Source organism: Panthera pardus, unplaced genomic scaffold (assembly GCF_024362965.1).
Source record: "Panthera pardus isolate Hobbes unplaced genomic scaffold, ASM2436296v1 HiC_scaffold_2, whole genome shotgun sequence".
Classification (NCBI taxonomy): Eukaryota; Metazoa; Chordata; class Mammalia; order Carnivora; family Felidae; genus Panthera; species Panthera pardus.
In genome coordinates this window covers 105,267,582-105,293,838 of record NW_026526765.1, presented here as the reverse complement: position 1 = coordinate 105,293,838, position 26,257 = coordinate 105,267,582, and the positions used below count along the sequence as shown (strand labels likewise).

At 42.2% G+C, this 26,257-nt stretch overlaps 1 protein-coding gene across 7 annotated transcripts in view; it reads left to right on the top strand.

The window, feature by feature from the left end:
* Nucleotides 1–26,257, top strand: part of MAST4 (microtubule associated serine/threonine kinase family member 4) — a 563,317-nt gene that overhangs the window by 69,300 nt on the left and 467,760 nt on the right. The window contains exon 1 of one of the 7 annotated variants that reach the window (XM_053907306.1): nt 23,591–23,765. The exons of the other annotated variants lie outside the window; for them this stretch is intronic. Coding sequence (XP_053763281.1) covers nt 23,736–23,765 — 30 coding nt within the window. The 5' untranslated portion in view covers nt 23,591–23,735. Of the gene's footprint in view, nt 1–23,590; nt 23,766–26,257 lie in introns of those variants that run through there. 7 annotated transcript variants of the gene reach the window in all.

The following is a 26,257-nucleotide window of genomic DNA, read 5'->3' as shown; positions in this document are numbered from 1 at the left end:
AATTTTTGTGAGGCTAGTACAGAAGTTGACAGTTCTGTGTGCCCTGGTCTTATTCAATAGGAAGCATAAGAACAAACACTCCAAGGTCAAATATAATATAAATGGCTCTTGGAGTTACTGTGACTTTGAATTAGTCACAGCTCTATTTTTCTCCACTGGTACAAATCACCACTGCTTGGTAATGTATATGTCTAATTAAGATATTTCAATGTTTAATGTGGTGGTTGTAGTTTGTAATAATCTACCAGTCCCTAATTTTTGTCTTAATTTTCTCTTGAATGGATCGATTCTTAGAGAGCTTGTTACAAGTCGAGACTGTGGAAGCCACTTACTGATGAGATCTTATGAACAAGAGCTGTGTGATCATATCTTAGATCAAATATGCTGGTTTAAAAGGAAATTTTTGCTGGAGAAATTCTCAGAAAAACTACTTTTTATTGAAGGTATATACGAAAAGACTAAGCAAGAGATTTTCTTTTCACTGAGGATTCCAGGCAGGGTATCTCCCCAGAACTAGTGTTGTCTTCTTTATAAGGACATGCACAGAATCTGTTCCAAAGATGGTGAAAGGCTCCAATGAGGGGATTGGTTAGAGAAGGAAGCATGAATTTTTTTGTTCTTTTGTAATAAGAAAGGCGAGATAAAGCTGTTACTTGAAAATTTTGGAACAAACCAAAAACATGACTCATGTATTACAGCTTGCCTGGGCCAGTGTCCATTTACACTTGTGTCAGCATAATTATTAATAGTGCCCCCTTTCTCTCTAAAGTATACCACTTTGGGAAGAGAAATTATTTTGTCACCTGACCCATATATAAGCCTCTCTCCCTGCTACAACTCTTAGAACATTGTATGTTGCTGGTTTTGTTTTTTTAAATGTCTGTTTGTTTGGGGAGACAGGAAGAGCAGGGGAGGGGCAGAGAGAGAATCCCAAGCAGTCTCTGTGCTGTAAGCATATAGCCCAACGTGGGGCTAGATCCCATGAACCATGAGATCATGACCTGAGCCAAAACGAAAAGTTGGACACTTAACCGACTGAACCACCCAGGCGCCCATGTATGTTGCTGCTTAATCTTTGACCAAATGTATGAGGCTTTTGTTTTTTGTTTTTATATGTATATATCATTACTTTAATGGTGGGCATGCCATCTCATAGTCTTTTTCACTTAATACTCTTACATTTTTCTACATCAGAGTTTTGCCTTTTTTCATTGCTATTGTATCAGGAATGCATTCAGCTAAAACTGAACTGATAGTGGCTTATACAATAAAGAATTTGTTGATTTCATTTAGTAAGAGACCTGAAAATTGATCGTCTGGGGCTGGTGTGACTGACTGCTCAGGGATGTTCTTAAAGGTGGAGACCCTGTCTCCCCATGCTGCCATCTTTGGGGTATCGTTTTTATCATCCTGTGGCACGTCAGGCATTGCCCCTGTTTTCCATTGGGAAGATGGGGGAAGGGCTAAGAGCAAAAGAGGCCCTGCCAGCCAGATTTGTCCTTTTGTAGGAATTTTTCTCGAAGACCTATCCAGTAAATTGTGCACCTGTGTTACTGGTTGGAATTGGGTCCCATGCTTACCTCTCACTGCAAGAGTTTGTGGGAAATTTTAAGTTTCTGTAATGTAGGATGACAAGGAAGATGGGACTTGCTTTTGGGTATCCTGTCTACCAAACTCTGTCATGGCTGTGGATAATTACTTGGCTGCAGGAGTCTGGTTGTTGTAATAATTTTTTTCCCAAGAGTTAATTTCTGCCACGCCACTACAAAACCATGTAACATTCATGGCTGAGCAAGGATTAGGAGAGGTTAAATTAAAATCCTTCAAAGAGTGAGGTACAGTGGATCTTACACAATGTCCAACTTAATTTCTTAATTTAATTCTGAAAATAAAGCTGATTCACCAAGTCTTTCAAGAGCGTGTATTTCATTAGCTTAGATTGTGTTAAGCATGACCGATTCTACTTCATGTCATTAAAAATTGGGGAAAAAGGCTGTTCGAGTTTTAAAAGCATCTTGTAATGTCAAATATCTTGGGTTGGCAAACCAACTTTAATGCCTGGCATTTTTAGCTGAGCTGGGAACTCACCAAAGATGTACATGAACATGCTAATTCTTTTAAATCCTTGTCAAGTGCCTTGATTTTGTTTAATGTAAACGCACAGTGTCATTTAGGTAATATCTGGTGCTGCTGTGATTCCAAACCATGTTTAGTCAGTGTTGGATACAAGTGGTGAAATGTAATTGACTTCCCTAGCTCCCTTTCCCATTCTCAAAGAAAAACTGTCCCTAACCACTGCCCTTGGGGATCTATAATCTTCTTTTATAAGTTGAAAATTTTGTTGGATGATAGATCGTTCCTTTTTGTCTACTTATCCTTTTATCCCATATTCAATTTTTGTGTTCTCCCCTCTTCTGTAAGCAGTCACTTTAATGTGCATTTTTTATTTGAATGAGCTATTATGAAATATTTTGAGTGTTTGTCTATATTATATATTATATTGCTAGTATTTATACTATTTTCATTTTTAAATATTATTTATCCCCTGGATGATGGAAGAAAGTAAGAGAAAGGAGAAATATCTTAAATGCATGTAAAATAAATATTTCCTCCTTTTTTTCACTCCACATTGTGTTTCTAAGACCATTTCCATGTTACATACATGTACGTGGAGTCTTTGTGTCTAACTTCTCCCTGAGCTTTATCTACCCCATTTTATTCTCATTGATGGGTAGTTGGGTTGCCTCCTGACCATGTCCGGCATTTTTCTCCTCGTTTGTATTACCCCAAGATGGCATGATGGTTTTCTCGTAGGGCTTTTTTTCATGTGCCAGGGACACACTGTCATAGCTTATTTCCTGGCTCATGCTGCCTTGGGAGAGGTGCATTCATCAGGAAGGCAATCAGTGTCATCAGAATGTGGCCTCTCCCAGACCCTGGGGTGGAAAATGGTCTGCTCCCTTTCCTGGCCACCAGAAACAAGGCTCCAATGATCATTTCTCTTTGTGTTGCCTTATAGACCTGTGTGAGAATTTCCATGGGACTTGAACACTGGAGCAGAACTCTTGTGTCATGGGATAATTATATATGTCATTGTATTGAAAATTGTGCCTGCGTGCTCTCTCTAGTGGTCACACCATGTTCATTTCTCTCACCAATTTTGTGAGGTCTTCCCCTCCCCTTACCTAGCTGCCCTTGGTATCTTTCAGCTTCCTGCTATCTGCCAATGTGAGTGACGTAAAGTAGTGTCTCCTGATTTTAATGACCGTTTCTGATTTCCATTCTGTTTGAGCTTGCCATCAAATGTGTGTTTCTCTTCAGTAAGCTGCTGGTTCACATCTTTTGCTCATTTTTCTACTGTACTTCTCTAACTTTTGTTGATTTGTGAAGGTTTCTTGTATATTGTAGAAAAAAATCCTCTGTCAGTTTTATGCCTTTAAAATATCTGTTAACATTTTTTCCACTGTTAATTAACTTATTTTTTCTTGTTTTTGTAGATTGCTAGGCCAGCAACATGGATCTTTGTGTGTGTGTGGGGGGGGGGGGTGGGTGGGTGCGTGCGCGTGCACGCACATGCGTGTGATTTTTTCAAAAAGCTTTTATTGTATCTTAATTTTGAAGAAACATTTCTACTTTACATGTTAAGAAATCACTGTGCCAGAGACATAAATTGCTGTATTTTTATCTGTTGGAACTATAATACTTGAGGGTTTTTAAGATCTGTAGTGTAGTTTAAACCAAATTGAAATAGAAGTTGAAAGTTTAAGCTTCTTTTATAGCTTTCCAGCCTTCCGCTTCATTAGCATAACAAAGCGGTCATTTACGTGAAACTGTACCTTGCATTTTTAAATTTAGTTAAAACATTTAAAACAGCATTATATGGTATAAGGCTCTCTGGGATACAGTTATTCTGAAAAAAGTCATGAGATGCAAGTGTATTTATTCAGCTTTGTTTCCCCAACAGAGAACTTGGATGTATAATATAAGAGTGAAAAGTTGACAAGAATGTGGCTAATCATCAAGTCATAGAATATATTTTGCCTTAAACATATGAATGAGTATATTGTGTGGGAATTTTGAGAGTATACACTTGGAAATAAAATTATTAACCTTTGCTGGAACAAAGTGGAATGAGTAATTTCTTTTTTTGAGGAGGGGAGAGGTAATAGCTCTGGAGACAGTAACTGACTTCCTTTTGTATATTTTTAAAAATTTTTTTTTTATTTTTAAGAGAAAGTGCTAGCAGGAGAGAGGAGCAAAGGGAGCACGAGAGAGAGAGAGAAAGAAAGAGAATCTCACTCAGGTTCCATGCTCAGCACAGAGCCCAATGCCTGGGCTTGGCCCCATGACCCTGGGATCATGATCTGAGCTAAAATCAAGAGTAGGATGCTCAACTGACTGAGCCATCCTAGGTGCCCCTAGCTGGCTTCTTTTCAATATAACCAGGGGCCAACCACCTACTCAGTTCCTTGAGAGAGTGTCTCTGGACCCTTTGGGCAAAGGCATAGATAGAAAACCATTTACTGGCATGTCTGCATGGATTACAAAAGAAGGAAAAATACCAAATTTCTTGTTTGCTTTTGTTTCTTATTAAAGAGAATGATAGGATGATCAGGAACAAATCTGAGTAAGAGGGATTAGACACCTAAGATGAGTGCAACGATAGGACGCAAGTGCCTTTTGGTCTCAATGAGTGCAGATTCTTTGATTTGTATGATTTGCTTTCCAGCATTCTGAGAAAACCTCTAGATGGAATTGGTGAAAATAGAGTTCATCCATCTTTCAAAGCTCCTGGGGAGTGAGAATGATGCCAGAAGTAGAGACAGTGGTGTCTAGTTTCCAAAAGGGATAAGAGGTGGATTCCGCCATGTTGGCATGGATTCCAGGCAGAATTCCAGACCGATGAATGAGTAGGTGATCAGGCTGTTAACAGTCATTAAGTCCTTGGTTGTGAACAATAGAATCCAACTCGGGATAACTGAAATACCCGTGGGTCTTATCACAGGATATTGGACGTCTTGAAGGGAAGACTTAGCTGGTCTCAAAATGGCAAACACCATCGGACGGCAAACAGAAAAATAGAGCTAGCCTGTGTACTGAGGGAAGGGAGTTGTTAGAGAGCTGCCGCTGGGACCCCTGCTATCAGACAGTCCCTGCTGCCTGCTGGAGTCTGGACTCTGCCACCAGTATGCATTCTGAATTGCCATTGTTTTCTCTGCCATTTCTTACAAGTTGCAGTCCTAGATAGGTACAGCTGTTTGCTGAACTTTGGTAATTTGTCCATGTTCTAGCTGCCTGGGTTTTGTGAGACTTTGCCTATATTTAGCTTCCTTTTTATCTTCCTTGGAAGGAGGGAGGTTCGCACATCCCCACCAAGTTCGTCTCACTGCAGAACCCTCAGCCGTAGGAAGACTGTTGAGACATGGGAGAGCCAAGAGGAATGACAGATGTTCACTGGAGTAGTGATAGAGAAGGAAGGACCTTGCCTTGGGAACCAGTGTATGAACTCTGAGCCGGTTATAGCAGAAGAAACCTACCTTTTTGATGAAGTTCTTTAGTTTTAATGGTACAAAAATTTGTTACTCTGAGTCTTAGGCCTTTGCTGCATGCTCTCCAGAAAAGGCTCATGTTCCAGGCATAAGTGATTGAATACCTCCTCTCTGAGAATGTTGGGTAATGGGAGTGATACCTTGAGGCATCTCAAGGGGGGATCCTCTGGGCTTCTTCATGGCTGGGCCCAGAACATCCGGGGCTGCTCATCAAATCTGCTGTTACAGTTACACGGGAAGGGATAGTGAGTGCATTGGAACAAAGAGCTGAGTCTATCAAGGTGAAATTTAATAGGGAGTAAATACTACATCTTGTTCTGATGTTCACAAAATCAACTGCATATATGTGATGAATAAAGAAGTCCACACTTGACAACATCACATGTGAAAATGCCTGAGACTTTTTAGACGAATGGAGGCACTATATAGTCAATATGAGTTGGGTGTCTTTTTTTTTAAAAAAAAGAAAAACGTGACCTTAGAGTGTGCTCATGGAAATAAAGGTCCTTCACAAGGGAGACATTTTCCCTATTTTTTTTTTTTTTTTTGTGGATCTGATGACATATGAAGTATTCATTGATTCTTGCCACACACAAGAATGCTTTGGGGACAGAGACTCACCAAAGTGCAAGCAGAGGTTAAAGCATGGTGTTTGAAGGGCACTTAAGGCAGTGAGTCGTTACCTGGGAGACATAGCTGCTGCCTACAAAAGGAGGCAGGTGTCTGGAGGCACCAGTAGGTGGTATAACCACAGAGGACAGAACCGAAATCAGTGGATGTCATTTTCTTTCTAACACTAAGAGCTGGCTATACCTTGAGAAGAAGTAAGTTGCATGTCACTTGTGACCACTAATTGTGACCAGCTAGACTGTTGGGGAAATTAAAACATTTCACCAATATATTTGCCCACATTCCTCTCGCAGACCTTAGGATTCCCTGGTTGTTGAAGTTCCCCAAAGTTCTTTACTCACAATGCTATTCAACAATTTTAATATCCAAATGAGGCTAGTGAAAGGCTCAGAATAGCTTTCAGACCTGGGCATATTAATTCGTCCATAAAGCTGGAAGGGAAGGTCTTAATAAAGAGCAACATGAGACGATAAATATTTGATTTGAAAAGGTAGGATCATAGACCAATCACAGCACTTGCTGAGAGGGAGGTTTTTTCTTAATTGGCACCCGGCTGCCATAACACACGTGGCAAGCTCTTCAAGAAGCTTGTCTTTTTCAGATTTAAGGTGTTTTCCTTTCAACTTTTTATCCTCAAGATGTCAGTATGTTGGAATTGCCTGGCTGATGAAGTAAATTCTAAAGGTAATTGCTAAGGGAGTTTAACTTGCCAGACACCTAGAGACGTCTCTTTCATACTTTGAAAAATATAAACAAGGTGCAAAATAATAGTTCTGTCAAGAAAATTGCATATCGATTCATCATCCAGTGTTGGGAATTGAGCTAAAGAGTTTGTTCCTGAAACATCTTTTTGAAGGTCAGTTCATGAAGAAGCAGCTTTTAGGGTTTTGTATACTTTGTGGCAAGCGCTGATGGCCTTGTTTCTCAATGGACAATTATTGAGGGCCTCCTGCAACCATTGCAACTGGGGAGAGTTCTGGCATAGCTACTCAGATTGGAAATGAAAAGTTTAAGAAGCGGTATTTTCAAGGTTTTTGGCCTTTACGATGCAAACAAGTGCATGTGTCTTCCTCAGCAGTAGTATTTGTTGAGAGAGATTAGCATAAAAGTAGTTAGCTTGCAGCGTGATTTGAAAATTACAGCCTTGTAAAGGATCCCCCAGTTATGATGGCTGGAAACATGCAATCACCAGAAATTGCACTGTAAAGTCTGTACTGATCCCTGGATGAATTGCACTCCTTTGGCACTTCTCCTCTCCATCTCTAACCTCTCTTTTCATGTATTGTTCTGGGATAATGAAAGACTGTCTGAGGGTAAACACTGCCAGCTCTCCATTTTGGATTTAGTCAAAGCTTGTGCATTTGTTTATATATTCAAAATATGGCCAGCAACAGTTAGTAAGAGCTTACTCTGTGTTAGGGCAGCAATGGTGATTAAAAAAATATCTTACCTGAAGCTCTCAGTCTGGTAGAAGAGATGGTAAGGAAATCTAGTCTGTTACTTCTGCTGTGTGAAGGGAGCTTGGGATGCCCGGAGGAGGGGTGTGTGTTTGGGAATATGTTCCCTGGGAAGGGATGCTTGATCCTGGTGTGGAAAGGTAGGTGAAAGTTGGCCAGGCACATGTGGGGGAAGGGTAGCCGCTGGGCGGAGTTCAGAACACATAGGCAGAAGTTTGAAAGAGGAGGGAGAGAGGGCCGGCCAGGGGATGTGAATGGGAAGCCTGGGGTTTTTGAGCTTCTGGTCGGGACTCTTGTGGTATAGCTCAATCAGAGTCCCTTGATGAACTAGTTAAAAATAGAGATTCCTGGGCCCATTCCCTCCACCGTCCCCTCAGGTCAGAATCTTTGGAGGTAGGACTAGGTCTATTTGATGATGAAGTCTGCCAGAGTTTGAGAACCATCTTCTTTGAGAATTGGCAGCACTGAAAAAAGGCAAGCTGCCGAGTGCCATGGTCAGATGAGGTCTTACAAAGAGGACTGTAACAGGGGAGGCAGGCTGGAGTTTGTGATTATTCAGGACAGAGGTGAGGGGAGAGAGAGAAGCTGCAGTGGGGGTGGGGGAAGGGGGAAGGAGACCGATTTGAATCCTATTTAGGAGATAGAATCGACCAGACCTAGTGACCCAGTGCCTATGTCTCAGTTTGGACAGCTGCTCAATTTCTGGTAGCAATCGGGGGGCTTTGTGTTCAGGAAGATACTTCCGGAGCTCTGTTCTGGAAGCATTCATGGTGGCAGATGGAGGCTCAGGGCAGCTGCTATGTGACCATTTGACATCTGTTTTCCTACCTAAGAAAAGAAGCAGGTTAGAAGCCCTCTGTGTAGTCCCCACTGAAGATGACGCTTGGTGAGGCTTCCTGTGTCCAGTCGGCATCCTCTCATATCTCTGCATCACTGCTGAAGTTCAGTCAACCTTGTAGTCCTCCAGCAAGCTTGTTGTATGAAAGGCCTCCATAGGTACACCGGTCTAGCTACTCCAAGGAGGCGGAAACTGTAGGCTTTTTGTAAGGTTCTAGGCTTTCCAAAGGTTGCCAGCGTGTATACACCTTCCAGATAATTTACGCAGCAGCTGCTTGGCCCAACTCTGGGCAGTACTGTTGCTTGTCTCTGATGCTTTGGGGCTGATGGTGGGATTCATCATCCTCCAAAGCCTGCATTTGGAATCACTAAGCTCAGTGCAGACGTCTGCCTTTATATTAACCACACTTGGTATTAGTTGTTACTTTTGTTATGCTTCAGTGTATGAGCTCCCTGGGTGTAAATTATGTCCTCACTCCCATTTGGTGAAGAAGACTGATGTCGTACACCTTGAAGAAAGAAGGGTAACCTTATGTCCTTAATGGAGAACCAGTTTTAATTGTGTGGATTGGGCCTCTGGCATTAGCTTAGAAATGGTGCACCTAAAAGGGAAGAGCAAGCTGGGGAAAGGCTGGGATACACTTGTGAACCTGGGTCACGTTCCACTTACGGTTTCCTGACTCTTTTCCTCCTGGAAAGACACACTAAATTGAGGCAGAGTTGTGTTGACTCTCTTTTTTTTATAGGATTCACTGGTTGGTAATTTAATTTATTTGGTTGCCTTGGAAGGAAAGACGGGAAGAGCCCGGCCGCAGTTGCTACACCTGTATTCCTTGCTGTCATTCATTGTCCTGCAGGACACCTCCTAACCTCATTGACAGTCCCCTCCGTGCCTGCTGCCAGCAATCCCCCTAGTAGTAATTAAAGAGTGAAGGAGAATGTCACTTCTGCTTCTCCCTGAGAGTTCGTGCTAACCACAGATCTGATTTTAGGGCAAGGCCTTTCCCCTCCAGCTTCTTTAAATCCCCTATTAATTCAGACGCTTTATTTACTGAACAAACAAGCCGCGATTTCACAGAGAGTAGTGAACAGACGCTTTACTTCTGGGGGGAGAAGCTCTTTGTGTTATTATGCTCATGCTGAAGCAGAAGACGTTTTCCTTCGTTCTTTGTGGTGTCATTTTAACCACCTCCCCCCCCAAAAAAAAAGCATATCTGAAGTAGAAACAAATGAAGACTGCAGTGATGTCCTGGTGGTTTTAATGGAACTTCTGTTTACTGGAATGAGCTCTCAGGAGCCTTCCCTACAGAAGGGAGTCCCCTTGAGTTGGAGCAAAAGCATATGGGACCAAGCTGCTCTGGGGAGCCCCAGGGCATGAGCTTCCCTGGGGCAGTTTTTGATACCCTTCTGTGTGACAGCCAGCTCCTCTGACTCACCACTCCCGCGTTGGTTGTGCCCACAAGGTGGGGTGGGGGTGGGGGGACTTGGCAGAGAGAGTATATATTTGGTTCCATGAAGGTGCTAACCTTGAGAGTTCATGAAACACACTTGTATTGGGCCACCACATTTACCATCACAAAGCACTTCCCACACTCAAAGTCTTCCAGGGCTAGAAGGGACCCTGAGAAATCATTTCCCCTTTTCTCATTTATCGGAAAATGCGAGCGATCCGGAGACATGAAATGACTTGCTCCAGTGTAGTAGTAGTTTCTGAGCCACACAGCGAGGACTTGAACCCTTTCCAGCTCTTTGCCCAGGAGTGCTGGGGCCCATTGAGGAGCGGACTCCTGGGTCTTACCCCAGAAGACGGAGTCACCATCCAGGAGAGGTGGGAGTCAGCAGCCTGCAGTGGAAGCCAGCTTGGCAGGTACTCCCAGCACACTGATGTTGGAGCCCTGCTGAATGAAGGAAGGCCTCACCTGCAGACTTAAGTCCTGAATGTGCCTCTTTGGCCCTACCTGCTTTATATTTGTGCTTCTCACACTACAGGGCTCAGTTTGGCTAACAAGAGGGAATTGCGGGGAGAGTCTGGATGTTCCAGGAATGCGTGGTGATGCTGACAAGTGTGATTATTTAATGCTGACCTACGTGTACCTCTGTCATCTGCCCTCTTCTCCCAAACTGCCTCTTCCTTAAGGGACAACAACAGCAAACTTATTTTCACTTGTCACTGCTTTGCTGCACATCTCTCCTCTTACTGGCATTCTCTACCCCTCCACTAGCTTTACCATCATAAACCCTTTAGTTCAGGATCATTTTGGGGGATGGGTGATGACAGCCAGACCATCAGTTAAGGTAACTCACAAGTAAGCAAAAGGCTGGGATAGCTGAACATTCTAGTATGTGGGTGTGTGTTAACTGCTTTAAAGTGTTTGTGCCAGTGTCTAGGCATTATGTCGTGTCATAAATGTACTCGCTCCATGACCTACATAGAAAGCATCCAGGTTGGATGGGTCTCTTGCCAGTCTCTGTGGTGAAACTTGCACATGGACAGAGTTACAAGGCTGCCCCGTAGATCAGAGCCAAGGGGAGTTGTAGATGGACCCCCACCCCAGAAATGGGTTAGAATGTGTCAGGATGTGCCTGGCCTAACGTGCTTGGTGCCTAAACTGCGGGGGCACCGAGGTTAATTTCATTGGCGTTTTCATTAATCCCATTAAAAAAATTTTTTAAGTGCCCTCATAAGCTTGTGAGTCCCCGAAGGACAGCGTGAGGAATCACCTAGACAGTAAATGTCACACGTGAAAGATTCTGTTGGTGCTGACGCTGATAACAGTGAGTCGCATCAAGAGATAAGCTAAAAACAAAGGTGGGTTCGGTTTACTCAAGGCTCTGGAGTCGACCTGGTTCAAATTCTAGATCTGTTGGACTAGCGTTACAACTGGTAAAAGAGAAAATAGTAAGACCTATCTCTGAGAATTGTTAAATTAGAGAATAGATATACAGAGGTATATGTTCAGTACAGTGGCTGACATAGAGTAATGAGGAAATAAGTGATAGGAATTGTTATTTTTGCCTGAGAGAGTGCCATTGGTAACAACCTGCTTGATGATATGAAGAGTGAAGGGGGGTGAGAAAAAATGATGACAGGAGTAAACTAAAAAAAAAATCTGGATTTTACTTCCTCAAAGGTTGACCTTTGAAGGGGTTGTTTGTTGATATCTCGGTTATTCTTTGGCTGTTCTCTTGGCTGGTAGTCACAGGAAGCCCTGGATGGGATGAAAGATGATGGAAGAGAGGTGGTAGGTTGTCAGAGGAAATGAGTTCTTGCTACAGGAGACCCAGTGCTTACCTCAGTCAGGAAACAAGATCCTGCATGTTAGAAATGGGTATTCACTTCTGTCTAATAGATGAGCAGCTACCTCATGTCCGAAAACACAAGCTCCTTTTTCTCTAGGGTTTTATCAGCATCGTTTTGGATCCTATTTAAAAAATTAAACTCCTTAATTCCCCCCCAACTCTAGCTCTGGAAGCTAGTATCATTTAGTATCTTTAGTATCATGTAGGTTGGAGCAAAACTACCATCAAGATAAGAACCAACATGGGGCACCTGGGTGGCTCAGTCAGTTAAATTTCTTTCTTCAGCTCAGGTCATGATATCGCGGTTCCTGAGTTCGAGCACTGCGTCAGGCTCTGTGCTGACAGCTCACAGCCTGGAGCCTGCTTCACATTCTGTGTCTCTCCCTCTCACTGCCTCTTCCCAGCTTGCACTCTGTCTCTGTCTCTCAAAAATAAATAAACATAAAAAAAAAAAAAAAAGATAACCAACATGAGTGCCCCATTACTGTTCCTTTCCTTTAATACTTATTCAGGTATTTTGGACACTTCGATGCTTTCTACTGCCTGTTGACCACTTATATTGAAAAAGTACATGTAGTCCTGTTTCCCAGATGGAGCTAGCATCTAGTCTCTTAATCTGATAAACACCTGTCTTCAAACTCCTGTTCTTACACGGACTATCCTGTTCTCTATTATTTGACAAAACTTTAAGCCTTTCAGCTTATAGCATTGAGGCTGATGGGTCACCCAATAGTAAGAAAAGAATAGTGTCGCAAAGATGACTAAGTTGATACACCAGCATTTCTAGAGCAGATTTCGTTGGTCATGTTCTGGATAGATGCACATGGCCTGCCTTGGCATCATGAAGGTTGTGCATCCCCAGGGGCTCACCTGAGACTGGGGCTTGGCTTGCCACAGGGTAAGCTAGAGCCCTGTGACATATCTTCCAGCTCTCTCTTCTAGCTCTGAGGGAACCAGTGGGTGGCCTGAGATAATGTAGAAACTGGTATTCATATTGATCTGAGACCAAAATGTACCATTCATGGTGGCAGACAGATTGGAGTGGGGGGTACAGGTTTATGGTGGGAAGACAGGTGTTTTGCCTTAGGAATCATGGAATCGGGGCATATGGCATATGGGTCTTAGGTATTTTTTACTCGAAGTACTAACATGGCAGCCTGTTTTAAAAAGGCACAGTAGGGTATTGGATGCTCAAGGAAGGTCAGTGAGTTTTGTCCCGTACTTCCGAGGAAAGCCTAGGCAACTTTTGCTCTGCAGGCCTGTTGTACTATTTTTCCATCCATCTAGGGCACAGATCTGAATGGCCCTCTTCCTGCATGGCTGTCCAGGAACATGAAGGTAGACAATGCAACTGGGGGAACGGACCGTATGGTACAGTTGTCATGGGAAAAACTTAGTTATTTCTTGAATCTTGCAGCTATAACAAGAGTGGTTTTTTTGTTTGTTTGTTTGTTTTTTTGGTCTTTTTTAGGTTCTATTCTCGAAGAGCACTAGTTAATAATTCACACACACTTAGCAGTTAAGTAGAAATTTCATTTGAAGCAACACTAGTTTCAATTAAATGTGTTTGGAAATCAGGTTCATAAATTGCTCTGGAAGGAGAGAGGCTGAGAGAGAGAGAGAGAGAGAGAGAGAGAGAGAGAGAGAGAGAAAGTGTGTGTGTGTGTGTGTGTGTGTGTGTGTGTGTGTGTAAAACTATGTTTTATACATAAACATTTGGCTAAAATTGAGGATTGAAAAATTTCCTAAAGGTCTGGTTGCCATTCACCTGTCTAATTAGTCATACGTATAAAATGTAACAGTTCCTTTGTCAATTACAAGCAGGTAGAGTTTGCATTTTTATCCCAGTGTTTCTGGAACCGATGAGGTCTGGTAATTTTTGAGGGCTTACAGTAGGAGAGGAAGAGTTAGGAAGGGGGCGGTCATTTTTCTTGACAGTTTAGAAATGCTACAGAGAAGCTGCCTTTGGTGATGGCCGGTCAGCACCTGCTGTGCTCTTGCAGGGATGTAAAAGGGCATGCTGGGAGCCTCTAGGATTCTAGTAGCTCTTACAGTGTAAGAACAGGAACAGATGGGTGTGGGCTTGGGCACATGTAACAAAGTTACTCCACACATGGCCACATGAGTTCTATAAAGATAATCTGTTAAATTCTAAAGGACCAGAGAACATAAAACAGAAAGAGCTAAAAGCAGGACAGAGGTGTTAAGAAATAAAATATTTGCCTCGTTGTTTCAGTGGACACACACATAGTTGATCACTTTGCTCTTACTACTTTCCACAGAATTTTTTCTTAAATCATTAATAAGACTAGGGAAGAAAAATCTCCCCACAGAATGGTACTGGTTACATAGATGTTTCATAGAAAGAGTCAGATTCACCATAATTTTGTCCTTTGTTGGATCTTGGGGAGCCATGTTTAAGAGATGAAGCTTATCAGACAAGGTTGGGCGTGTCCAGGGTGCTATGGCAGTAGACTGGAGGAGATGGGTCTTATTACTGTGTTCATTACTACAGAAAGAGGATGTACTTTTTATTGAAGTTGGCTTTGGAGGGAAGAGTGATGGTTGTTTCCACCAGAGCATAGAGGTTAAGAATATCAGCATTATTGGGATGCCTGTCTGGCTCAGTTGGTGGGGTAGGTGACTCGTGAATGCATGGCGTTGAGTTTAAGCTCCACACTGGGTTAGAGCTTACTTAAAAAAAAAAAAAAAAAAGAATCCGGTGTTAGAGTCAGACTACCTAAGTTAAAATCTTGGCTCTGACAATAGTTTTGTGACCTTAGGCTAGCATTAACCTTTTTAAACCTCAGGTTCCGTGTCGAAAAAATGGAGATAATAAACTTAACCTCAAAAGGTGGATTTACCATGAACTGAATTGATACATTTAAGTGTTTAGACCAGTATCAGTAAGGTAATCCATGTTCAACAAATGTTAGCCATTATTAGTTGCTACTGTTATTGTTGTATTTTTGGTAAGGCTGTGTATACTTTGAAAAGTACATGGAATTTTTATAGAAATGGTTTTTTCTAAGCAAAGCTGAAAATTCCTAATGAATTTATTAATGTGGAGATTTAAAATAAGATAAACAATTTGTCCCAGAAGTAAAACCTGTTTTATTAAGATTGAAAGGAATGTCTCCAGTTAATGTTTCTCAGCTGTCGCTTGCTAGAACAAGGTTTTCCTCCATTAGCTCCGATGCCACAGTGGAACTTAAAAACATTGTGCAGTATTTCAGGGGCACCTGGGTGGCTCAGTCAGTTAAGCATCCAACTCTTGTTTTTGGCTCAGGTCATGATCTCAGGGTTTGTGGGTTCCAGACCCGTGTCCGGCTCTGCACTGACAGTGCAGATCCTGCTTGGAATTCTCTCTGCTTCTCTCTCTGCCCCTCCCCAGCTCTCTCTCTGTCATAATAAACAAACATTAAAAAAAAAAAGTGTATTCCACAATACCAGATTTCCACTTGTATGCCCCATGTTGGATTGCTTCCTTAGCAGCCTGCAATCAACTCCTTGCCTGTGTTTCCACCCCACTCCTATCCCTACATGTTAAGCTCTTTTTTAAAAAAAATAGGGGTGCCTGACTGGCTCAGTCGGTTAAGCATCTGACTTTGGCTCAGGTCATGATCTCATGGTTTGTGGGTTCAAGCCCCGCTTTGGGCTCTGAGCTGACCCCTCGGAGCCTGGAGCCTGCTTTGGATTCTGCGTCTGCCTCTCTCTCTGCCCCAGCCCTACTCAGGCTCAGTCTCTCTCTCTCTCTCTCTCTCTCTCAAAAATAAATACTAAAAAGTTTTGTTTGAAAATTACTTCATAAGTTCCACTTTCTCCCTACTCCATTTCACACTGCCTCTGCATCCTCCCCACAGCCTTGTAAGACTTTGTGAGCTCTATGGGCAGAGATAATAGCATGTATGTTTCTGATATTGTCAGATACCTAATTTGGCACCTTATACGGAAAGCATTTAAACAAAATTGAAACAGTACAATGTAGCCATCATATTTTACTCTTATTTAGCTAACCTTTTTATTTTTAGTGGTTTTCAGTTGATTGCCATTTGTAAGGGTGAAACTCAAATCTGCAGAGGATGTTCTATTCAAAAAAAAGTTATTGGGGCACCTGGGTGGCTCAGTCAGTTAAGTGTCTGACTTCGGCTCAGTTCGTGATCTCACAGTCCGTGAGTTCAAGCCCCATGTCCGGTTCTGTGCTGACACCTCAGAGCTGAAGCATGCTTCCAATTCTGTGTCTCCCTCTCTCTCTCTGCCCCCACCCCCATGCTCGCTCTCTCTCTCTCTCTCTCTCTCTCTCAAAAATAAACATTAAAAAAATTAAAATTTTTTTTAGTTGGATTGATAGGAGTCCTAACTTCAATTACCTGTCTGAAGTTGTTTGTTACAGTTCGTAACTTTGTCATAACCTTGTTTGGTTCATAACTTTCCTTCTGCTGCTTTTTTTTTTTTTTTTTTTTTTAAGGATAAAGGTGATTTTCAGAAAGACTTTGATCCTCAATTCAGCTGGTATTTTCTGCCATATCTTCAAGTGCTGTAGCAGTTTTCCAGGTGCATATGTACAGCACAGAACATTACCTTGTATGGCATAAACTGTCGGACTGTCTTTATAGCCAGGTCTTACATCCATGAGGATTGTCAAATTTTTCCACTGTTGGGTAAACCTTTAGCTTGGTTTGGACATTAATGCAGTGTGACTCACGATCCTAAGGTCATGCTAAGTCCATATCCATTTTTAAGCCCAGTTCCCTCTAGGTTCAGATGCCTTTGCCTTGGAGCGCATCTATGCCAAGAAGACCAAAGGGGCCGACCCATTTTCTAAGACCTTGCTACAGTGTTACTGACACTGGGCACATTGGTAAGGGTGGTTGCAGCTTTGACACACTTACTCAAACAGGTATGAAGTAATCTTAGGAATGTTCTGGCAGTCATAACTCATACCTCCTAGTAGAGCACTCTCTGGAACCAGCTCTGTTCATGGTTTTAGATCAAGTTTTAGACCTGAGCTTTACCAGCCAGGCTAACTCCTCACTATTTTGTAGAGCTGAATTCTTCAGAGGTTAAACGTGCAGGGATGGCCAGGACCCTGTGCTCTGGTGCAAGGGTAAGCACGAAAAGGGGTGCTGGGTCTTTATGTCTTTATTCTGTTACCTCAGACAGGAAAAGTATCAGTCCTTCCACAGACTCTCTTACATGACTGGTGAGTATTGCAGAATCTTTCCCATTGCTTCTGGAATGAGACAAAGAGAAAGGAAGGATTGTTATATCGTAATAGACTACCTTATGGAAAAATGATTCCCGTTCAGGGCAGTGATTGCCTGATCTGAGAACTAGGATGATTTCTTGGGCCCTTTTAGGTGATGGGAGAGGTGGGAAAGGATCTTGCTTGGACCAAGACTGGCCACCGTGGCCAATAGAACAGATCGAGTGAAGACCTTCCCATGGAAGTCACTCCAGTCACCGAAGAGGAACATTTTGTAAAATTCGGTTTAAAAGGTCTACATTTAAATTTATGTCCCTAACCTTTCCTCATCAGAGTAAAACCACAAAAGAACTTAGTCCCGGCTTTTCAGGCTTCTCAACGTTTATCCTGTCATTGGAAAAAAAATTTGAAAGGAGGATCTGAGAGTCTCTTAGTAGCAGTGTCTTTAAGAGCAGTAACCGCTCTGCTTAAACAGTTTCTTTTTTGCAATTTAAGCTTCAGTGAAAATGAAGACAGTTGGCTACTTTGATCTTAATAAAAATGCTTCATATTCGTGGAGACCATTAATTGTTACTTAGTATTCTTTTCTTCAGACTATCTGCTCTCATGTTGCTTCCTCATTTTATCTTAGGTCTCTGCTGAAATATCTTGTGATCTCTTAGAGGCCAGAATCGATTTGTACCCTAGACAGGATTTCTTTAGTCCCAGGGGAAGAGGAAGGTCGGTTTTCCTTGAAGTACTCGAATTTAGAGCCCCCACTGACAATTCTCCCTTAGTCTCCTCTTGTCGCTCCTTAAGATGAACTCCTTTTACTCTTTTTTTGCTGAGCTTTTCCATTCTCAGAGGCTTCTCTATCTCTTACTGTGCCTTCCTTCTGAAACTTACTACTGTTCTACCTTGCCTGTAAAACTTCAGCCTAGCACCTCACTGTTTGTTTGACCTGCCTGGATCTTAAAAGTTCAAACCGGTTGGGAATTCTAGATCTGCCCTTGACCAGCCTGTGCTAGTTACTTCAAGGTGCTTGTCCCTGAAGTTGATGAATAACATCTCCAGTGACTATGTAACCTTAGCTCTATATGTCTAATTAAACAGCTCACTTATTATCCTGACAGTCATTAAAAGGTACAGGGTCTGGTACTGTAGTATATTGAACAGTACTACCTGCATGGGAAGCTTAAGTATTACAAGGGGTAACAGCATCTCAAATTATATTCTTCAGATCTTATGGACTAGTAACGTAGATATTTTGGGTTGTTTTCTCACATGATTTGGGTGCATCTAGAATTGGCCTCCTCTGTTGGAAAGCTTTACGTATATTGTAGGCATGTGATATGGAAACTTTCTGGGGCAGTCAGAATCCTGCATTAATCATTATAAGTAATAATTAATCTGTGTGGGGTGATGGAAAAGCTCTGATTTAGGGAAACACTTTTCCTGTTCCCCCACTAACTGGGCATTTGACCTTAGATGAGTCATTTAGATTTTAATGCCTCAGTTTCCTCATTTGTAAAATGTGACCCATGATACCCACCTAGTCTACTTCACAGGGTTACTCATTTGAGGATTAAATAAAGAATAAAGAAGCATTTGAAAACCTTGGGAATATTTCATTAGTATAAGGTATTTAGTGCTGGTAATAAGGATGACAATCGGGGAATGAGATTAATTTTTATGTTTCTCATATTATTTCAGAAGCCACATAACCTTTGTTGACAAACTGTAAAAGTTTTATAAATTTTTAAAAAATCTATTTATTTATTTTTTGAGAGAGCAAGCATGGGAGCGAGCATGAGCAGGGGAGGGGCAAAGAAAGAGGGAGGCACAGAATCAGAAACAGGCTCCAGGCTCTGAGGTGTCAGCACATAGCCGGACGCGGGGCTCGAAATCACGGAGCTGTGAGATCATGACCTGAGCTGAAGTTGGATGCTTAACCGACTGAGCCACCCACGCATCCCTATAAGTTTGTTTTCATTTTTTGAAGATGAGAAAGTAGCTGCTGTGGTTGTTTTCTGGTTATTGCTTCCCACCCTTGAGCTAAAATGTCATATGCCATTAACTATCAGTTTTCACAAAATTTTCATACTTCCTTTTCTTTTCTTACTGGGATGTTCAGAAAGATACCTCATTGCTCCCTTCTCTTGCCTTGACTGTGATTACTTCATCCAAGCTGTTGACCCTTTCTGGGCTTTCTTCATGTACTGGTTTGAGTGGTGAAAGAAGAAAATGAAGTTAAAGAATTTCTCTTCCAGTCATGTTTCAGATGGTGACATTTAAGGCAGGCTGACCAATAGAACTTTTGGTGGAGTTGTTTTTACTTAAAATTTTTTTTAATGTTTATTTATTTTTGAGACAGACAGAGACAGAATGCGAGTGGGGGACGGGCAGAGAGAGAGGGAGACACAGAAGCAGAAGCAGGCTCCAGGCTCTGAGCTGCCAGCACAGAGCCCGACCTGGGGCTCGAACTCCAGGACCGTGAGGTCATGACCTAAGCTGAAGTTGGACGCTTAAGCGACTGCACCACCGTTTCTCACCACCTCCACTGTCATAACCCGCACACAGCACCACCTTGTGCGCTAGGGCTCCCGGTGCTGATCTCCCTCTTCGTCCTTCCTGACATCCGTGCCATTTTTATCAGCTTGTATCTTGTGTAAAGCATAAACTAAGTCCTGTCACTCTTCTGCTTAAACCTACCAGTGTCCTCAAAATGCAATTAGGCTAAAACCACACTTACTTTTTTTTGCCACCCCCAGGCCATGCGTGACCCAGCCCTGTTCGCCAGTTTTTGACCCTCCCCCCACCGAAGCCTCGCCGGCTACACTCACCCTCCTGCTTCCATCCTTAGTACCTAGCTCTCGTCTCAGAGTCTTAGAGTTTGCTGTGGTTTCTTCCTTAAAGGCTGTCTGCCTTAGATCTTGTGGTTGTTTTCTCCTCATTATTTAATTCTCAGTCAGAGGTGGACTTCCTCAGAAAAATGTCCTCACCGCCCTAGCTGAAGCAGCACCCCCGTCCCCCCAGCCCTGGCATTCTTGAGCACAGGCCCTACTCGATTGTCTCCAGGGAACCTCCTGTTCTCAGGGGTGTGCCTGGTTTCGCTGATGTTCCTCCATCTCCCTGTACTTGTGCTGGAGTTGTGAAGGCGCTCTGTCTCAGTCACCGACTCCGTCAGCAGCGCCTGTGTCACGGTAGCTGTGCCACAACTGGTTTGGTAGGAATGAACCATTGGACGGTGCAGCTGTGACTGCAGAGGGTGTGTGAAGGGGCCGCCTCATTGCTGTTGTGGCGGTCCTTGGTACTGTCCGTAGCCTGGTGTCCTTAGGCCGGTATGGCTGTGACCCTACAGCCATTTCCCTCCCTCCCTCCCTCCCTTGTAGCATATGGTATTAGGGCTGAAATGGAAATGGCCAAGTTTGTGTTTACTCTAGTGGGAGTGCAGGTAATGATTAATTATAGTTTGAAAAGGAGACTTATTTAAAACAAAAAACATTTTTAATGTTTTTATTTGTTGGAGAGAGAGCATGAGTGGGGAAGGGGCAGGGAGAGAGGGAGACATAGAATCCAAAGCAGGCTCCAGGCTCTGAGCTGAAAACAGAGAGCCAGATACAGGGCTTGAACCTGTGGACTGTGAGATCGTGACCTGAGCAGAAGTCAGATGCTCAACCCACTGAGCCACCCGGGCGTCCCTGAAAAGCAGACTTAAACTGCCTTTACATTTGTTAACACCAAGATGGTTGATAGAAATTTGTCTGCTAGTTCATGATGGAAAATCCTGGTAGTTTCTCTTTCATTATCCTAACCTTATACAGATAGTTGTTCTTTGTTTCCTAGTTGATATTTTCCCAATCTTGGTGAAATCCTCTAAGCCTAAGATTTCAGTGTGACCTGCATAAATGTTTTTTGACTTTTGTGTTAATGTTGTGAGAACTTGTCAAAACTGGGCAGCCTGTTAGAATTTTATCAGCCCCGAAGTCACACTGAAGTAGAAAAAAATGGCTTATTGCAAGGCTTTTTTAATAGTTCAAAATATTTATTTTTTTTTTTTCGTTTTAAACTTCCCAGTGCCATTCTTGTACAGACCATTTAGGAGTATGCCTTTCTAGTTGATTTTTCCTAAAGATTGTCCTGCGTGGAAGTAACTTCTCCGTGTGTTCTTCTGCCTCTGAATTTTCAACTGTACTGATGTAAAGAAAGACTGAGAGCAAATGCTTTCCCTGTATGAAATGGGGCTCTGACATAAATATATATATATATATATATATATATATGTTGTCCCTGTATTAGGATTTCTGGATAGCATGTACAGATACTTTTGTTTTCTAAAGCAAATTGTTTAATGTGTGTTTGTGGGTTTTTTTGTTTTGTTATTTTTTTCTTTGTGTTTTTAGTCTTTGTATATTAACATACTGAGAAATAGACCTTTGGAATGATTTAAGACTATAATTAGGAAATATGTTTTTATTTTCTTATTTTTAAAATTTATTTTAGAGAGTGTGAGCAGGGCAGAGGGGAGGGTGGGGGGAAGAGAGAGAAAGAGAGACAGAAAGAAAAAAGAGAGAAAAAGAAAAGAGAGAGAGAGAAAGAAAGAAAGAAAAGAAGAAAGAAAGAAAGAAAGAAAGAAAGAAAGAATGAATCCCAAATTGGCTACATGCTTAGCACAGAGCCCTATGCAGGGCTTGATCCCACATTCCTGGGATCATGACCTGAGCTGAAATCAAGAGTCAAATGCTCAACCAACTGAGCCATGCAGGTGCCTCAGGAAATAAGTTTTTAATTTTTGGTGTTAGATTGTAAATATGGTTTGCCTTTAGTATTTATAATAGAATGAAGTACATGTACTACCTTAATCATTAATGTAATCATTAATATAATTTATTGTTAAAATATTGATTATCATTGCTAATGACTAGTATTATTGAAGTCACTACTAATGTGTCTTTTCATATTTTAGCAGTTGATGATTAAGTTTGAATTGTAGTAAGCGACTCACATTTGGTCAGTACTGCGTAGGTTGGATGTGGATGACTTTGGGGATAAATTCCATGGCTTGCTTTTTTATAAATGTATCTTAAATACATTCTAAGATGGTGGCATTAATGTCGGATGTCTTGTGGTACCTGGCTGTATTTTCTTTTGGTGGTGTTTTGCCTCTGTTCCCTTTTATAATCACTAAGGTGCATTCCTAGGTCTCTCTCTGCAGACCCTCTTAGAACTAGTTATTGGTTTCACTCCATGATTTTCTTGCTGGGGTGGATCTCACAGAAGACAAGCCAGTACGCATTTACTTGTCTAGTTTCCTGTGATCCATTGGACCTTGATTTTCTGATCTTGAGTTTCTTAAGGGCTTAAGGCTACCACTATTTGAATTTAGATGTTTCTTTAGTTAGGGTTTCATTTTAAAGAAAATTTTTACTCTTTTTTTTTAGGGCTTGATTTTCAATAAACAGCATAAATGTTGGAAAAAGAAATGGATTTGAAATGGAAGGAATAGGTCAAGTCCTCATGCTGGATTTCACAGCCTTGAGCAAATCGTGTAACTTAATCTCTGCACTCTTACCAGAGGGATGTAGTGGGCGTACCTACCTCATAGGTTGTTGTTAGAATAAAAATTGTATATATGAAAATGCCCCAGAAATACTAGTTTTCACCTCTCAGAGCACCCTACTTTGCCAAAAACTGGACTTGCTCAGTTCAAAACTTTTTAAAAATTAAATTGACATATGGTTCAAAATATACTATATTTGTATTTTCAGTTTGTATTGGCTTTTGTATTCACTTCTATTTGTATTTTATGTATTTTTCTGTTAGTGGGGAAAAAAATTCTTGGTTTAACAAGTTTCATTAAAGGAGGGTTGTTTTCTGCAGGCAACTATGAGTCCTGAATGAGTATTGCTTTTAGGAGCAGACATGGAACTTTGGTGATTGAAAAATTAGCTCGTGAAGATTTGCTCCTTGGCCTTCTGTCTTTCTTCCATCTGGAGGTCTAGCACTGTTGGCTGGATCTTCTGGGAGTGCGTAACTCTCCTGACACAGCATGGAGGTCCTTTATCCCAGGCGCTCTCTCAGCTCTCTGATGTGGGCTTCTCTTTATTGACTTACTCCCACCAAGGACTTATTTAGAATCTTCTATGAGCCAGGCTCCATTCCAGGCTCTGGAGATAGTCTTTCCTCTCACTGACATTCATGTATAGGGGATGAATACCACATAATGACACATGTTGCCATTCAGGTGGAATAAGTGCTGAGGGAAACATAGGGTAGAAGGGGCAGTGAGACACCATGTGTCCGTGAGAAGGGATAGGTTGAGTAAGGAAGGCTTTTTGTCAGGGTAACATTTGAGTGGAGGCCAGAATGAAGTGAGCATGCCAGCTTGTAGGATATTTGTGGCAAGAGCCCTCCAGGCAGAGGAGCAGCAGGTGCAAAAGCCCTGAGGTAGGACTGTGTTTGGGGTAATGGAAGAAAAAGAGGTTGGTGTGATGGAATAGGTAAGCAAGGAGGGACAGAATGGTAAAAAAAGGAGATCAGAAAGGTATCAGGAACCAGGGATGTGGGACCTTGAGGCTACTGTCAAGATTTGGGCTCTTATATTGAGTAGAAGGGAAGCAACTGGATGGTTTTGACATGATATGACTTAAATTGTAGGAGTATCGCTCTGGCTCCTGTGTTGAGAATGGACACCAGGGAAGATGGATGGGAGCAAGGAGGCGAGTTGCAACAGTTGAAGAGAGAAAGGACCATTGGCTTTGACCAAGAGGAAGTAACATGGGGCTGGAAACTGGATGTATTCTGAGAGTAGGCCTGTCAAGATTCGTTCCGATTTGGATGCATGTTCTTGTGAGTTCCCCTCTCGACAAGGTGGCTGGCACAATACGTCACTTCATGTCTCCAGCCTTTCAGGAGAGCGTTTCTCACAGGTGGTCATAGGTCTGGTGAGGGAAGTGTCAGTAGGTCGCCAGCTCTTAAAGCAATCCTTTGGTGCTGTGAGGAAGGTGCTCAGATCCCAGCCAAGAGAGGCAGAAAGAAGATGGCATGGATGTGATCAGCGTTATCTGAAGCTCACTTTGCACAGCATTGATGCCATCAGCAACCTTAAAAATTATTCCTTTAAAAAAAAAGTCAATAAAATCACTATAATACTGAAGGCATTACTTAGTATTTGAAGGAAGTATAATCATTCTCCTAATAAATGTTCTACATTTTGACAATATCTACGTTTATTAGTTGGATCAGTGATGGGAGGGAGATTGAGGCATAGGATACAGGAGCAGCAAGGTCACAACTTTTTTTTTCCAACCAGCAACCATGATTTCTCAGGGGGAACTCAACAGATAGGTCGCAGTGGAGTGCTGCTGGTGTTTTAACAGCTTGATTTTTTTTTTCTTTAAAAACATTTTTTTAACGTTTATTTGTTATTGAGAGACAGATACAGAGTGTGAGCAGGGGAGGGGTAGAGAGAGGGGGAAAACACAGAATCCGAAGCAGGCTCCAGGCTCTGAGCTGTCAGCACAGAGCCCGATGCGGGGCTCGAACTCACGGACTGTGAGATCATGACCTGAGCCAAAGTCAGTCGCTTAACCAACTGAGCCACCCAGGTGTCCCATATACCATAAAGTCCATACAATGTAAGTGTGCAATTCAGTAAATCACAGTTGTGCAGCCATCACCATAATTTAGTTTTAGATCATTTCTGGAACATCCCTTGTGTCCCCTTGCAGTCACTTCCTGTTCCATCCACCCAGTGAAGTGGTTTTGTTATGCGTAGAAATGTCCAAAGTTCAGAAATAGCCATTCAGTTTGTATATAAAAGATCAAATCAGGAAAAAAAAAAAATGGTGTGTTTATCTGTGTTCCAGTTGGAACCCTGATAGCCATCAGAAAATGTGAGCTGCCTGGAAACCCAGAGATGGTAATATTTTGAGTCACAACTTTTATAGGAACTTGAAGCATTAACACATGTGAACACTGTTAGCTTGTCCAAATTTTGTATGAAGTGTAAGAATGGTACAGGTTGATGAGGTTGGTTGCTGTGTTTTTGTAGTCTCCAGGGTGGAAAATGCCAGAAGGCCAAGTGGACTCATTTTTGCCAACACTATAATCTTGTTCCTGGGCTTTGTGATCCAGAATTGATAATTAAGACACAAATTGGAGTGCCTGATTTTTTTTCTTGTAACCATTTATATCTCTTTTATTATGCCATGTCTGTTTGGAGTGTCAGTCATTCTTTAAAAGTGCACTCATTTGGGTTGATTCATTTGTTGATGAGAAAAATAGGTGTAGTATTGAGTACTTCTTAAGTGCCAAGTGTTCAGCTTTAGTTTCCTCACCTGTGAAAAGGGACTCCTAACAATCATCCGCAGGTTGTTACAAAGACTACATTAGGTGATACATAAAACTTAGTCATGGTGTTTAAGAAATAACTGTTGAGGCGGGTCTGGTTGGCTCTGTCAGTTAAGCACCTGACTCTTGATTTCAGCTCAGGTCATGATCTCAAGATTTGTGATTTGAAGCCCCAAGTAGAGCTCTGTCTGTGCTGACAGTGCTGTGCCTGCTTGGGCTTTCTCTCTCTCTCTCTCTCTGCCCCTCTCCTGCTCATGTACACACACTCTCTCTCTCTCATAATAAATAAATTAACTTAAAGTAACTGTTGAGTAATAGCTTGCCAGTATTCTATTTCCTGTTAATCCTGTCTATAGTACTGTGCCCCAGTTTTTAGCTCTAGGCTGGACTTGGGATTCCCTGCAAGTTCCAGCCTTGCACCTCCTCCCCCATGCTCCCTGCTCTACTTAGCCCTTGTGAAATGCCTGCACAGGTCACCATTGTTCCCAGGCCTCTGCTTTATCCTTGCGTGTCTTTTGTGTCTTCTCTTACTGTGCCTAAGAACCTGGAGCTTTACTGTCCTTTAAACAGACAGTCAGAAGTTTCATATGTTTTCGGGTACTGGGTGCCCTGGAGGAGGGGTCACTTAGCATGAGGGTGTTTTTAGGGCTTTCTGATCTGGGGTCAAGCTGTGAATGATTGGTGTCCTCCAGGACACGGAAACTGCCCTGCATAAGCTTCATGGTTCCTCTGGGGGCCTCGCTCCTAGATGGGGATCCCTTCCAAAATTCTCCAGAAACTCTTTCTGGAGAGTGGATTAGTGGGAGGGGCAGATTTCATGGTTTTTATTTATGTGTGGTAATTTGGAATTCTGCTTGCACAGATTCATTTGAGATCATCTAAAGATTAAATGTACTGTGTGCTGTCTGCATTTCCCCATAGCTTCCTTTTTTTTTTTCTCTCTCTGT